The following is a 14,113-nucleotide window of genomic DNA, read 5'->3' on the forward strand; positions in this document are numbered from 1 at the left end:
TATACATCCCCCGTTATGCTCGTAATCCAGTAAAGATGCAAATTCCCCGTCGTCTCAGCGCCGAGCGGACGGGAAGAAAAACGGACGACGTATGTGCGCGTGGTCGGATTTAACCGCGGCGTATTCTGCTGCACACGTAACGGGGAAAATCGGGGAGCCTCCAGGGGAGAACCCGAAAGGCGGAGTAGTCAGTAGTTACAAGCGCCGGTTTGCAGCAGTCGGGCTCGGGGGTGTAATGTGCTACCCACAGGCAAATATTCGCAGATGTGAGCCGAGAGCAACGAAAATTCGGCTTTGCAACGCTCGTGCCATGGCGTACCAGCTAACAGGATTTATTTGTATCTACGTGTACGTACCGCGTTCCGCATTTCAAAGCCCTTTCTCTCTCTCTCTCTCTCTCTTTCTCTCTCGCTGTATTAAGCGGAGTGGATTATATGTGGCGTGTAGGTATAGTGTAATGGGTACACACTGTACATCCGCACGCAACGTACATAGACATAGATGAAATAGAGAGAGAGAGAGAGAGAGAGAGAGAGAGAGAGAAGGAAAGAGAAAGACATAGAGAGACTGAGCTAACTAACGGGCTAGCAGTTCATTAGAGATCGCTAAACTCTAGGGCGGCCCTCCCCTTCCTGTAAAGGGGATTGAGGATTTCATTATTGCGCGATATGCGTTTTGTTCGGACATGAGAGACGGTCTCTCGCCGAATTTTCGATAAGAATAGATACACTTCAAATTCTGACGAATACACACACACACACACACACACACACACACACACACACACACACACACACACACACACACACACACACACACACACACACACACACACACACACACACACACACACACACACACACACACACACACACACACACACACACACACACACACACACATACACACATATGCGGGCATTTTTGAAAGAACGATTGTGCTCAGTATACAGGAATTTAAGTAGGTACAGATCTGACAATAATTTTGTTGAACCATCAAAATAATTATGTAGGAAACTTAAGCATAATGAAAAATGATGCAAAAAGTTTTAACAACCAATTTGAAAGTTTGACATAATTATATTATTTAGATAGTTCAAGAAAATTTCTTTACATCTATATATGAACGTATTGAAATAATTCTTTTTTATAGAGAAAGGGGATCCTAATCAATTATCACATAAGCAATTTTTTAATATTAATGAATATTTTAGAATGTCTCTTTCTCGATCCTGATTTTAATGAAAAAATATTCAATTTTTAAATCATAATTTACTTTTTTTCCTAAGAAAATATACAAACAGAATGCAGTTATTAAAATCGAAATGTGTAATTCTTCTTAATGTTGCTATTGTTATTATAACGTACATTCACGATTATTTTCTTAGAAAAAGAAATCTTTTTTAATTCATAAAATGAGAGAGAAATTAAGGTTTCCTTTACAAGAAACATTATACTAAATATCATTATAAAAAATGTAATATTAAACTGAAGTTAAATAAAAAAAAAAGAATGATGAATAAAGTAAAGAAGATAAAATTTCATTTAACAAAATTTATAAAATTATAGAATTATGTGACAGTTTTTTTTTTTCTAAAGCAATTTAGCACATTGTCATTAGCACATTCAGAGTATAACTTTTTCCTGCTATTCAAACAAAATTTCGTAATTTTCCTTGATGCTTTCAATAATATTTTGAAACTTTTTGTATTTTCACCGTGATTTAGAAACCGTCAAATTTATTATTAAGAGAGCAATTTAACATATAATAAAGAGTTTATTTAATTTTCCAGAAAATTTTGTAAAACTTCCTGATTTTTCCTTAATTTCTCTAGCCGTTTCTAATTTCCCTGACATTTTCTTTTCCGGATTTTCGGTTTTGTGACAACTCCAAGATCGTATAACGAATAATTCTTATGCTTATATTGCAACATTAATATTTAAACAATATCAAAGATAATAGAGAGAGAGAGAGAGAGGCACAATTATTCTATTTTTTAACCATTAAAGTATAGTAAATTTTTTTTAAATAATATATGAGATGTAAATTCGTTAATACTGCATTTAAGCTTATTCCTAGTATAGCGTGCTCGTATTGTCATGTTATGAGCATACATTGAAATTATAAATATATAATTAAAATAATAATTTATGCAATATTAACTTAAATAAATTAAAGTGTTCATATATTATCTATTTTGTAACTGTACCTATATTAAAACGAATCAATACACATGATAGTTATACAAATTAGGGCTAGTATCCCTTAAAGGAGCGCACTATAAGAACAAAAAGAACATTTTATTGAGAAAACATAAAATATTAATATTATTTAGATTTAAAAAATCATCATCATATATATATATCTTAAAATTGGCGTGTCACGCTTTTTTGAAGCCTCTTTTCGTTGAGGCTGCTGGAATTCTCTGATTTTGATGTGGTTTCGTATTCGGGGATCTTCGGGGTCGATTATTTCGAATCTGTACTCAAAAATTGAAAATTCGAAATAGTGGATCCAATATGGCGAACGTAAAATTAACGTAAATCCTAAAGATTGTTCGATTTTGGTGAAATTAGGTTTATTGGTGATTTAGGAGGCGTTTGTTACGAATCCGTACTCAAAAATTGAAAGATTGAAATAGCTGATCTAATATGGCGGACGGAAATGTTACGGAAATCCTAAAGATTTTTCAATTTTGGTGAAATTTGGTATATTGGTGATTTAGGGGGCGTTCGATACGAATCTTTACTCAAAAATTGAAAGTTTGAAATAGTTGATCCAATATGGCAGACGGAAATGTTACGGAAATCCTTAAGATTCTTCGATTTTGTTGAAATTTGGTTACAGGTGGTTTTTGGGGACGTTCGTTACGAATCCGTATTTAAAAATTGAAAGTTCAAAATGGCGTTTCGATTCAGTTTTCTAAAATCTGTTTTCGTTAATCTGGCGGATGGACTTTAGTCTTAAGTCAGCACAGCCACACTGTGGGTCGAATTTTTCGACGTAAACGATGAGCAAAATATCGGGTTCTGGATATTCTTAGAGCAAATAATTCTAGAAACATTTTGAGACCAAAATAATCCCGGCAATTGATTGCTTTAATGTACTTTACTCTTGTACGCGATCCAGCACAGCCACACTGTGGGTCGAATTTTTCGACGTAAACGATGAGCAAAATATCGGATTCTGGATATTCTTAGAGCAAATAATTCTAGAAACATTTTGAGACCAAAATTGTCCCGGCAATTGATTGCTTTAATGTATTTTACTCTTGTACGAACCAGCACAACTACACTGTGGGTCGAATTTTTCGACATAAACGGTGAATAAAAAAATAAACTAAATATTGTTTATCAAAATGGTAGAATTAATGTGGCGATCGAAAACAATAATAAAATTCTAAAGGTTTTCAAATTTCAGGGAAATTTTGTATTAGTAGGAATTAGAAAAGTTGTTGATTTCAAAACAAGTTTCAAAGAAACATAATTCATAATATTTAAAAAGAGTATAATGAACCATCGCGCGCGTAGCGCGCGCAAGGAATGTGCTAGTATTATAAGAAAAAGGAATATTGCAAAACGGATATTGATCTTAAGTTGACAAAATTAATGTTACAATATTTAATAATTGATTTAATAATGATTAAATTAAAAGGCATGCTATAATAGGAATAGTTATTCTAGCAAATATTTAGCTAGAGATACAGATACTTTAGCAATACTATTCTGTATACACCTCTGCACATACGAACGCGTATAACTATAAGGAAGTCAGTATCGATTCCGTTGAATCGTGAAGACGTGTTTCCTCGTATACCGATATCCGTGTTGCACAGCCGGAAACGTCGCGAGCCGGAAACAAGGCTCAGCATTCACGAGTGGAGGGAAAGGATGAATGGCGGCGAAGACCAAAGGATCCTCCTTGAAGATCGATCGCGGCGGCGACGGTTGTCGATGTAGACATCTATCGATCCAATGCCGATAATCTACGGATCTTCGGCTCTTCGGCCGGATGGCAGCGAGTTATTATGTAATGGGACAACATATATGCGGCAATATAAAATCGGCTTCGTAACGTCGTGACGCGTCTCTCCGCGCGCGGCATGAGAGAGGTAAGATCCATGTACAATGCACGAAACGACAGATAGACGCGCACGCTGAGTGTATCCACCGGTACAAATAAATGATTGAGATCCTTGATACATCGGACCACCAACGAATAGGAGATATAGCACGCCGTGGCACGGCACGGTAAATTAACTGTAAACAGTGCCCGATGTGTCGCGGCCACGATAGCATCTTGACATCGCGTCGCGCGGCTAAAACGGTTTGATAAAGACAACGCCAGTTGGAGCTTGATAAAAACAGCCTTTGGCTGCGTTCAGCAGGAAAAGCGACTGTTGTAAGATTCTTTAATATGATTGGTTTATACATTTGTATTCAATAAGGAACTAAGCAAAAATCAATCGTTAAAGAATCTCATTCAGTACAGATCATTCCAATAAGTCTGTGTTCTTTTTAGTTAAACTTCTTGCATAGTTTATGTCTCTTTTCTCTTTTTTTTCAACCTGAAGAGAAGAGAGATGAACTGTTCAAGAAATTCAGCTAGGAACAGATCCAACTTTGCAATATGTTGCTGAAATGTGATCTATAATGTATATAGGATTCTTTAATGAATGATTTTATCCTTTTATAGTTTCTTGTTGAATCTAAATATACTGGAAACTTCTATATGGAATCTATAGTCGCAAAGCTGCTTTTTCTAGAATATATATATACTAAACGCAGTCAAAGAAAGTAATGCTGTCGTCTAATGGTGTTGTCGAGACGTCGCAAAAATTTTTCGGCTGGAAGGATCGAGAATCGAAAGCTTTTCAGTGCAAGCGAGACAGGATATAGATTGGTGGGCCGATCGATGTATTCCCTCTCGCGATTCCCAAGTCCGTATTAGGTCGCACACGAATCTATCATCTTCCGAAAGGCGTGCCGAAGCCCTCCTTTGAGAGGTCAGGATCCATCAATCCAAAGCTGTATGCAGGCGCACCGGGACCACCGCTGGGAACGCTGGTGAACAACAATCTGTCGAGTCATCCTCGGCCGATCTTGGCACATTCGTCAACCCCGTGGCTTCGTGTGTCACCTCTTCAAGCTGACGTGGGAGAGATCTGGTAACTCGTGAATTCAACACAAATTCGAGAGCCCCGCGCCAATGGCGTAGCCAGAATTCTCGGATCCTCGTGAAGAGTTCGCGAATCATACATGAAAAGAACTGCAGTTTTTTAAATATCTAAAAATGTATTGTAGTTAGATACAGATTTGAAAATCATTTTATTAAAATCAAAATACGTAAAGATAAATCAATAGGATTACCTTAATTGTGTTCTAAAAAATAAAGGCATACATATAATGTAAATGTAATAGATTATGTATAAGAATAATCAAAGTAATTACTAGAATATGAAAAATCTTATAGCCTGCATAATTATTTTGATGATCCAAGTTCTTTCTAACATTAACATAAAAGAACATACTAAAAGAAAATTTACTGATGAGATATATTAAACATGCGTAATTGAAAAAGCTCATACTCGGTCAAAGCAGCTCTTTGTGTCTGATCATATTTCTTTTGTGAATTTATACAATTTTCAAGCTAAATTGTGCACCAATTATTTGTCCGTTTTGATTGTCAAACTGAAGCCAGAGTAGTAATATCACAAGTAATTCAAAAATTTTGATAGGTATCTTATAGAAGGATTCTTTTCAGATCTGTAAATATTTCGATGAAAGCGCTTTTCCTGTGTACTTATTTCCGACGCTTGTAAAAAAGCATTAAATCGCAAAGTAACTGCATACTTTCAAAGTGGATTCTTTAGATGTGTTCTCTATTATTTTTTCGCAATCATATATGAAGTATAGTGTAATTACCGAGAATCGTTTCTATCTCGGATTGGATTCCGCTTTAATAAAAAGAACGAGGGTCTATCCTCGGGCGATACGCGAACTCTGATGAATCCCCGACGTTGTCTCGACTACCAGAAGACGGCAGCCGTCTTCCTGGCGCGTATATTCTTTAACGATCGCATCAACGATCATAAAATCCGCGATCTCTGATTAGCTGAGAAATAGCGGCGAGAGGGATGACCAAAATAAATTTCGAGCTTCGACCCTAATGACGGAGGGCGTGTTTATGGTTTGTATAGGTACAGGTATCTACTGTCGCCTAGTTTTTATAAGGTTTTATAGAGCCCGCGGCTTCTGGATCCTCTTACTCTTCATTAGATCTTGATTGCCGTCAGATCGCTATTACGGTCGTACTACTTGTCATCCGTGCACATCAAGCATCAGGCATAACTCGATATATTTAGAGAAAAAGACATATAATGGTCAGATAGTGCCAACTATATAGATAATAATTGTATAAACCTTATACGTAGAATTAATGTATGTAATTGAATAAATAATATATAATATATAGTTATTGTAATCATAAAATAATTTATTCAACTGCATACATTATTTCTACCTAAGTTAAACAAAAAGTTACGAGGATATCAAAATAATTTCAAAATAATTATAAAAATCAATCACAATTCATTTTAACATTATTTAACGTTATCATGACTTTCTGTTCCGCTTGAGTACACAGAAAGAATGATTTTGTTGAAAGATCTAAACTTTTGCTGGACACAAACTTGAAAATAATTTAGTTGGACCATAAGATAATTATCTTAGGAATTAAAAAATTATGATCAATGCTGCACAAAATTTTAATATTCTATTAATTTGAGTTTCTAACAAAGTTATCTTCAGATCTATATATCTAGCAAAATTTTATATTTTTCAGCAAAAAAACCATTCCATAAAACTTGAATTATTACCTATATAGTTGCTACCAATGTCTTTTCCTATTTATAAGTGTTATTATACTGAATAATATTTTATGCTTTATCTCACATTCTATTTAAATATCGATATTTTTGGCAAAACGGAATCGAAGAAAGAATATTCTGCGTCTCTAAAACGCGACGATGATTTGCGGGCTCGATCGAGAGCCCGACTGCCGTCGCCAAGCCTCAGATGAGTCCCCGCGCGAACTGAGATTATAAATCAGGTAATCAACCGCCATAAAAGTCCACCCACACGAGTGCGGGTGCTTTTTCGCCGGGCCCTCGCGCGACTTTTGTGCCCGGTATTCGAATCGCGCCTATCCTTAAAATCTCGTGATACGGCAACGATTCGCCACGCCGGGGGTCCAGGCCGCGACGACTGGTCCCCCAACAAAGCGTGTCGGTGGTCGTTGGTGATAAAGAGGAACGCCGGTTGAATCGCAGCCTCCGTAATTTTCTATGCTGTTTACACGCAATGCCATTTTGCGTTATTTTTAATACTTCGTCGGCAAACTTGAGCTTTAAAGGCACAGTCGATATTTTGATCATGATTTCTAATAAATTTAAATTGGTAAAAATTTTTTAAGTAAAACACAATCCAATTTTTACGTAAAAACTCGATAAATCTTTCACAAATATTCACGAATTTTTCTAGCATATTTTCAAGTTTATACAGTTCAGAACAATTTAAAAATCTGCAGAGAGAGAAGCTGAAAAACCCAGATTGCTGATGGACGGTTCAAAATTCTACATTATTAATTTCTACATTATTAATAATATAATCGAAGAATTTTTTTATAGTTCCCTAATCATATACGAAGTATTTTTTTCAGTTCTTCTCTTATTGGTTTTCGATAATTTCAGTATACATCTATCGCAATAAGGATATTCGCGTAGCTTCGGCGTGAATAACCGAGATGTATCCTGATTAATATTCCTGTCGTCTCGTCCGGGTCAATCATTCTACTCCACAGAGAGTGAGACGAGATGAAATAAAATCTGGAAATTCGGTTTACTCTGCTAGGGAAGGCGACGGCTTTATTAATCCAATAGCGATCTCTCTCTCTCTCTCTCTCTCTCTCTCTCTCTCTCTTACTCACTCACTCACTCTATGGTATAAGTAGATTCTATTAGAATTCTTTCTCGCAAGTAGAATAAAAAAATGCATATTTCTAGAAAGCTCGAATTGTGTCGTCGATCGTTGCAAAGTAATCCATAATAGTAGAGATATATAGTATGATATATATAGGATGGAATGGTACAGCAATTTGTAAACTTAATGGAGAACTGATAACATTTCCCTTTATTTTATAAATGTAGTTCGAACGGCGCATTTTATTACAAAAATAAAATTACAAAATGTAATTTCTTATTGTATCCTCTTAATGTATCGCGTAATTACTATGGCGCATATAAATGGTACTAATCTATTACGATGTGATTATTGCAAAATTCATGTTATATTGGACAATCGGGAAAACTTAAATCAGATTTCCCTTTTCAGTTTACATCTGTTTTTACGAATAATATATATATGTATATATACGAGGGTTGTCCGAAGTTTCCGATCTCAATATGAAGATGGCAACACTCGTCAACAAAAGTTGGGGAATGTGTTTGCGTATGCTTTGAAAGATACTCACCAAAATTTCAGCCAGTTTGGACGCGCAGTTATTGTTTGACAATTGTTCGAGTGAGTCGATGTGAGTGTTTTTGTGAAAATAAAAAAAATCGAGTATCGAGCTATCATTAAAGATTTGTTTTTGAAAGGCAATATGCCTACGCAAATTAAAGACGAGTTGGACGCTGTGTACGGGGACTCTGCACTCAATTGCCACTGTGAAATTTTGGGCAGCTGAATTTGGCCGTACCAGCTTGGGTGACGATGAACGTTTGGGACGGCCAAAAATTGCAACCACTGACGATAATATCGCTTAAGTTTACCAAATGGTGCTAGACAACCGTCAAATTAAGATTAGAGAGATAACAGAGGCTATGAACATGTCCATAGAACGTGTTTGTCACATATTGAAACAAGATTTAGGCATGAGAAAGCTAGCGCGTTGGGTGCCGCGTTTGCTCACTCTGGACCAAAAACGCCGTCTCACACCTCAGCGGTTGCCTTGGCGAAAATCTACGAATTACGGTTTGAACTGCTTGACTATCCTTCTTACTCACCAGATCTAGCCGCAAGCGACTTTTTTTTGTTCCCTAAGCTAAAAGTTGCGCTCGGAGGACAGAGATTTTTGTCGAATGAGGAGGCCATCAACTTCGTAAACAACTATTTTGCAGAGAAAGACGCCAAGTACTATTTGGACGGGTTGAAGAGATGGGAGCATCACTGAAAGAAGCGTATAGACTTACAAGGAGACTATGTATAGGAAAATAAAAATAAATTTGAAGAAAAATGTCTTGTTTCTTTGTTAGGTCGGAAACTTTTCAGACAATTCTCGTGTGTATATATATGTGTATGTATATGTATATATATATATAAATAGACATAGATTAATTTTAATCTCAATCTAATTTACTCTTTATCATTTTCTCTAATTCTTATAACTATATATGTATAGAAAAAGATAAACACAAACAGTAAGTTAAACTGAGATTAAAGTTAATTTACATTGATAGAAATGGGCATTCATTTTCATTTTATTACCTGCTGTTTGCGAAATGATTATCATATCTTTTGCATAAATTTACATTTTGACTTTCACATGTTACATTCCAATATTAACATTATGTATATACACAAATATACTCTCTATATATGTATATATCAAAAGATTTAACGTCTGGCAAAATGCTGTATACAGGTCTCAGTATTCGCGTAAGGGTATCATATATACAGCTGTTAAATATTTGATATAAGATCGGCTATCAGCTCGAACATCTATGTATATGATATTATATTATCATTGATATTTCACTGCATTTCTCTCCTCTCGGAAATGTTATATAAAATTACACTTTATATACGATATATCACGCACATGTGGTTGTAACAATTCAAGAAAAGGAGAGGAGAAAAATCGTGATATTGACATACCGGAAAATTATTGCATCTTGTCCGTATTTTTAATTATTAAGAAAATTATAAAGCCTTGCCTGCCAGGGCAGCAGCTTTAGAGAGCACAATCTGGATGTCCATCGAGGGAAAATTCTGGACATAAAATATATTTTTTTATATAGCGCACCTTTTACTATATTTTAATAATAGAAAATATAAATGCATATATATATTAATAAAACATATTTATATCTTTCACCTGTAGAAGTTTAACATTTGTAGCAAAGTCGCCGGCCAGTAACTGGTCCCTGAGTAATCTAAAAATATATATTCATGTGCTAAAAGAACGACGAAAATTATTGCCAAAGATATGATGAAATTTGTTTACTGACAGGATCATAGCACAGCAGATATGTATAAGAAAACTGAATCTGTTCTCATCAGCAAACAAGGAATCCCATATCCTCATAACATCTGGTAGAGGAAACTCTTGCGAAAGAAGGAGCGTTAACCATCTTGTTCCAAGCACAGGAATAATAAGAAAAAATGCAATTATAGAGAGAATCAACAAATTATAAATATAATGATAACGACAATAATCATCGATATGTTATACCTAAAGCTGTAATATTGTGGGCATAGCTCTTGCTGATGTAAACGTAACCAAATATCAGGATCATTGACTCTAACTTGATTGGTCAATTTACTCATCATCGAATTAATTCCAAATTCAGCTTCATCTAATGTCTTTATAAAGAAATCACGTATTTCAGCCATCAGATTAGTAAAACAGAAAAAAGTATCTGCCTCGGCGTGTTCTACGAAACATAAAATACATAAATATCGCTATCAGCAGATGTCAATTATGATTTTCAACTTTATATAATATATACTTCTCCATGTAGGATCTGGATCACAAGCAAATGCGTGATATATAGGTCCAACTATTTCATTCATTCCTTGTACGTAACCTTGGCCAGGATTCAATTTAGCATACAAGAAGAGTATTCTTTCCAAAACTTCCCAGTGTGCTTCGCCACCTTCGGACAATGGCGCATAATCTTCCGTAGCCTTTCTGACAGAAACTGCTATCTAATAGATAAAATATAATCATACAACGTGGTAAGATGAGCCGTATTTGCAGGATGTTATGGAACTATTATACTTTCTCTGATTATAATACACAAGAGACATAAAAATATAAAAATTTTTTTTAAAGTTATCCTAGATAGAATTATTACTCTACTTGCATCGTTTATAATACCTGCTGCTCTCCACGTCAACGTAAGGCAAAGATAAGTAAAATCTATTAATAAATTTAACAAAAAAGTTAGTGATGGAAGTTTTAATTGCTTGTAGTTTTTTACCTTGGTCACTCCTAAGCCCTTCCTCTCAACGTTCGCGCTTTTCAACACTGTATGTTGAACTCTGTGATGTAAACGCTGACCATTAGCATTCACTATCTTTTGACATGGATAATCAGTGCCTTGTTGAAAAAATGATATGTCTGGACATAGTCGCCTGTACATGTAAAATTTATTTTTCTGATTGTGTTTTTATTGATACTTTAGAAAAAAAACTTCCAAAATATTTATAGATATATTCGATATTCTTACCTAACATCTTTGTCAATCTGAAGTAGAACTTCATTATCTTTAAAGTATGTTTGCCACTTGCTATCTGGATTCAAATTAAGAGGATGATCATGTAATGTTACATCAACTCTCTCTTTGTCATCGGTATTTGATTCTCCAGGCATAACAATAAGATCCTCTGTAACATCATCAAATTTAAAAACATAAATTTTTATGTGATATTTTTTAAATATAATTACTTGCGTGGATTGTTTCTAATATTTCAATATTATATTTCAATTTTCATTGCCTCTCTCTCTCTCTCTTTGATAATTTATAATTAAATGAATATTAATAATCTTCCAACGTATTCTCCTTACGGACTCTCCTGATTCAAAAACATCAAAAATCAATGGTATGTGAGAGTGCAACGTTGTTGTAGGTACGTAAATAATCCAAGGCGGATCCTCAATCAAATTCTTCAATCCTTGACTTTTGAAATATTAATAATATTCTATACATCCTTTATGAATATTTAAAGAATTTATAAGACTAAAATATCCCCCACACAAGTAATGAAGGCTTAATAAATGGTAAAAAATATCTTCTCACCGATGAAAGTATTGTACAACTCTCTTTTGCGTTTTAAAGTCTCTATCCAATTAGACTTTATTGGTGGCAAATAGTTCAACAACAGTTTCCAACATAAGGGCCTTAGTCCACCGGGTTCATCAGGTATGCCTGAGATATGAGAAAAAAATGTAAGAGGATCATTATTATTAGATTATTATAATAGTATTAGTATTAGACCATTAAGATTATTAATATTAGTATTATTAAGTTATTAATGTTAAGATGATTAATGCAAGTTAACCATGATATTATCTATTATTGCATCAGCAATGAATGAAACAAAAGGTCTGTTCTTTCTATGAACTTAATAAACTTGATTCCACCAATATATATAAGATTAACTGTAATCTCAAAACTTGTGTTTTACTGTTAGTTTTTCTTATTCTTGAAATTGAATAATTAAACCGAGATTAAAGTTAATCCTACATTAGTGATTGTGGGCATTACATGACTCATGTTTTTTTCTCCAACATGTAAGAAAAAGAAAGAATAAATAAATTGTGTACGAAGTTTAACTAAAAGAAAACAGATTTAAAGTCATGGAACATTGATCATTTATTCTACTAAATTAATACATAGTAAAGGCTGCTTTACATACAATATGTAATAAAGACAATGATATATTGTATAATCAACTTTGACAATCAAATAATACATGTAAATAGTATGACAATATCATTATTTCAGAGTGTTTTATCATGTAAAATATTTATATACCTTTGCATATAACTTTACTAACTCATCTACTGCAGCTTTTAGTATGCACTAATCTAGTGATCAAATTCACTATCAGCTGTATGTACAGTGACATATGTACCGTGGAAACATATTTTACTGAGGCTGGCCGTATCTATTTCGTCTGCATCGAGAACATCATCGAACTCGCTTAATCTGAAAACAATCCGCAAATAAGCAGATACGTGAAACACATCAAATCAAGGAACAACAAATCGCGCAGACATCTCGCTTACCTCTTTCGCAGGATGCTCATTTTCGTGGCACATGTGACACCAAGCAGAGGTCCAGCGGCGTGGGAGCTGCACGGATCTAACCACGGTTCCTTATCAGCATTCAGTGGGCGTAAGACACGGCGGCGTTGATGCGTGCAAGCAGACGCGTGTACAGATCCGATGCAGCGATATCCCGTAAATCTCGTTTCTCATTATTGACAGCGGCCCCTCGGCTTGCTGCACGCGACGATCGCCATTGCTTTCGAATCGCTCCGCCAAACTCACGACCAGCTGTAGCCGGCGGCGATCAGCGATCAGAGGGGTCTTCCTATCTTGGAAGAAGGGGCGACATACTCCCTAGCGCCAGCTGGCACTGTAGCACCAAAATTGGAATTAAAAGGGTCTCGTGACCAATAGTGGGGATATTCAAACATATACGCGCATGCCGCATATCCATATGAATATAACCGGTTATACTAGTAAGTTCCTGAGCGATGTGTTAACTAATGTTATTAACATTATTTAAGTATGCATTATTTAAGATAGAGAAATATACCGTTTCTCAATCTAAAATAATGCAATCTTAAATAATGTTAATAACATTACTTAACACAATGCTCAGAAACTCTCTTAACACAATTTGTCTAATATTATTAAGAATTCTTTTATTTTTATTAATAATTATGTAATAAATATATATTTTTCATACATTTTTCAAATAATACTATAAAAGTTACAATTAGTTCACGCTAATTTCATTTTATTTTTCTTTTACTAAAAATATAATGCAACACATTTTCCCGTCTCACTTTCCAGACTGCGGACTGTCGGATATACAAATATTGAATACCCGGTGTGGTTAAAAAATGTGATGCATAGCATTTTCATGATCCACAGCATCATACACACAACCAATCGCACTTAACAATATATTACAACATTTTAGCAATACGTGCATTAATAATATGTATATAAATAAATACGGATGCAATTTACAACATAAAACTACAGACATGTATAAAAATTGAACAAAATACAATCTGCCGTACATATATATATA

The 14,113-nt window shown here is 34.8% G+C and overlaps 1 protein-coding gene across 1 annotated transcript; it reads right to left on the reverse strand.

The window, feature by feature from the left end:
- Positions 1-9,526: 9,526 nt before the first annotated feature.
- On the reverse strand, positions 9,527-13,454 carry LOC108778373 (TBC1 domain family member 13). The gene is made up of 10 exons (XM_018545540.1): positions 13,075-13,454; positions 12,921-12,994; positions 12,083-12,211; positions 11,513-11,669; positions 11,264-11,417; positions 10,790-10,988; positions 10,513-10,714; positions 10,289-10,411; positions 10,156-10,213; positions 9,527-10,049 (listed from the first exon to the last, which is right to left on the reverse strand). The coding sequence occupies exons 1-10, from the start codon at positions 13,092-13,094 to the stop codon at positions 9,981-9,983; spliced, it is 1,185 nt and encodes a 394-aa protein (XP_018401042.1). The 5' UTR covers positions 13,095-13,454; the 3' UTR covers positions 9,527-9,980.
- Positions 13,455-14,113: the final 659 nt, after the last annotated feature.

The sequence above is a fragment of the Cyphomyrmex costatus genome, unplaced genomic scaffold (assembly GCF_001594065.2).
Source record: "Cyphomyrmex costatus isolate MS0001 unplaced genomic scaffold, Ccosl1.0 scaffold5, whole genome shotgun sequence".
Taxonomy (NCBI): domain Eukaryota; kingdom Metazoa; phylum Arthropoda; class Insecta; order Hymenoptera; family Formicidae; genus Cyphomyrmex; species Cyphomyrmex costatus.

Bases quoted from the DNA above. Each gene is read 5' to 3' on its own strand.
- LOC108778373 (XM_018545540.1), bottom strand. From the start codon at position 13,094: ATGAGCATCCTGCGAAAGAG. The intron at 11,670-12,082 runs GTGAGAAGATAT...ATGATGTTACAG, and splicing joins GTTGTACAATACTTTCATCG to AGGATCTTATTGTTATGCCT. The intron at 11,418-11,512 runs GTAAGAATATCG...TTACATGTACAG, and splicing joins CAGATTGACAAAGATGTTAG to GCGACTATGTCCAGACATAT.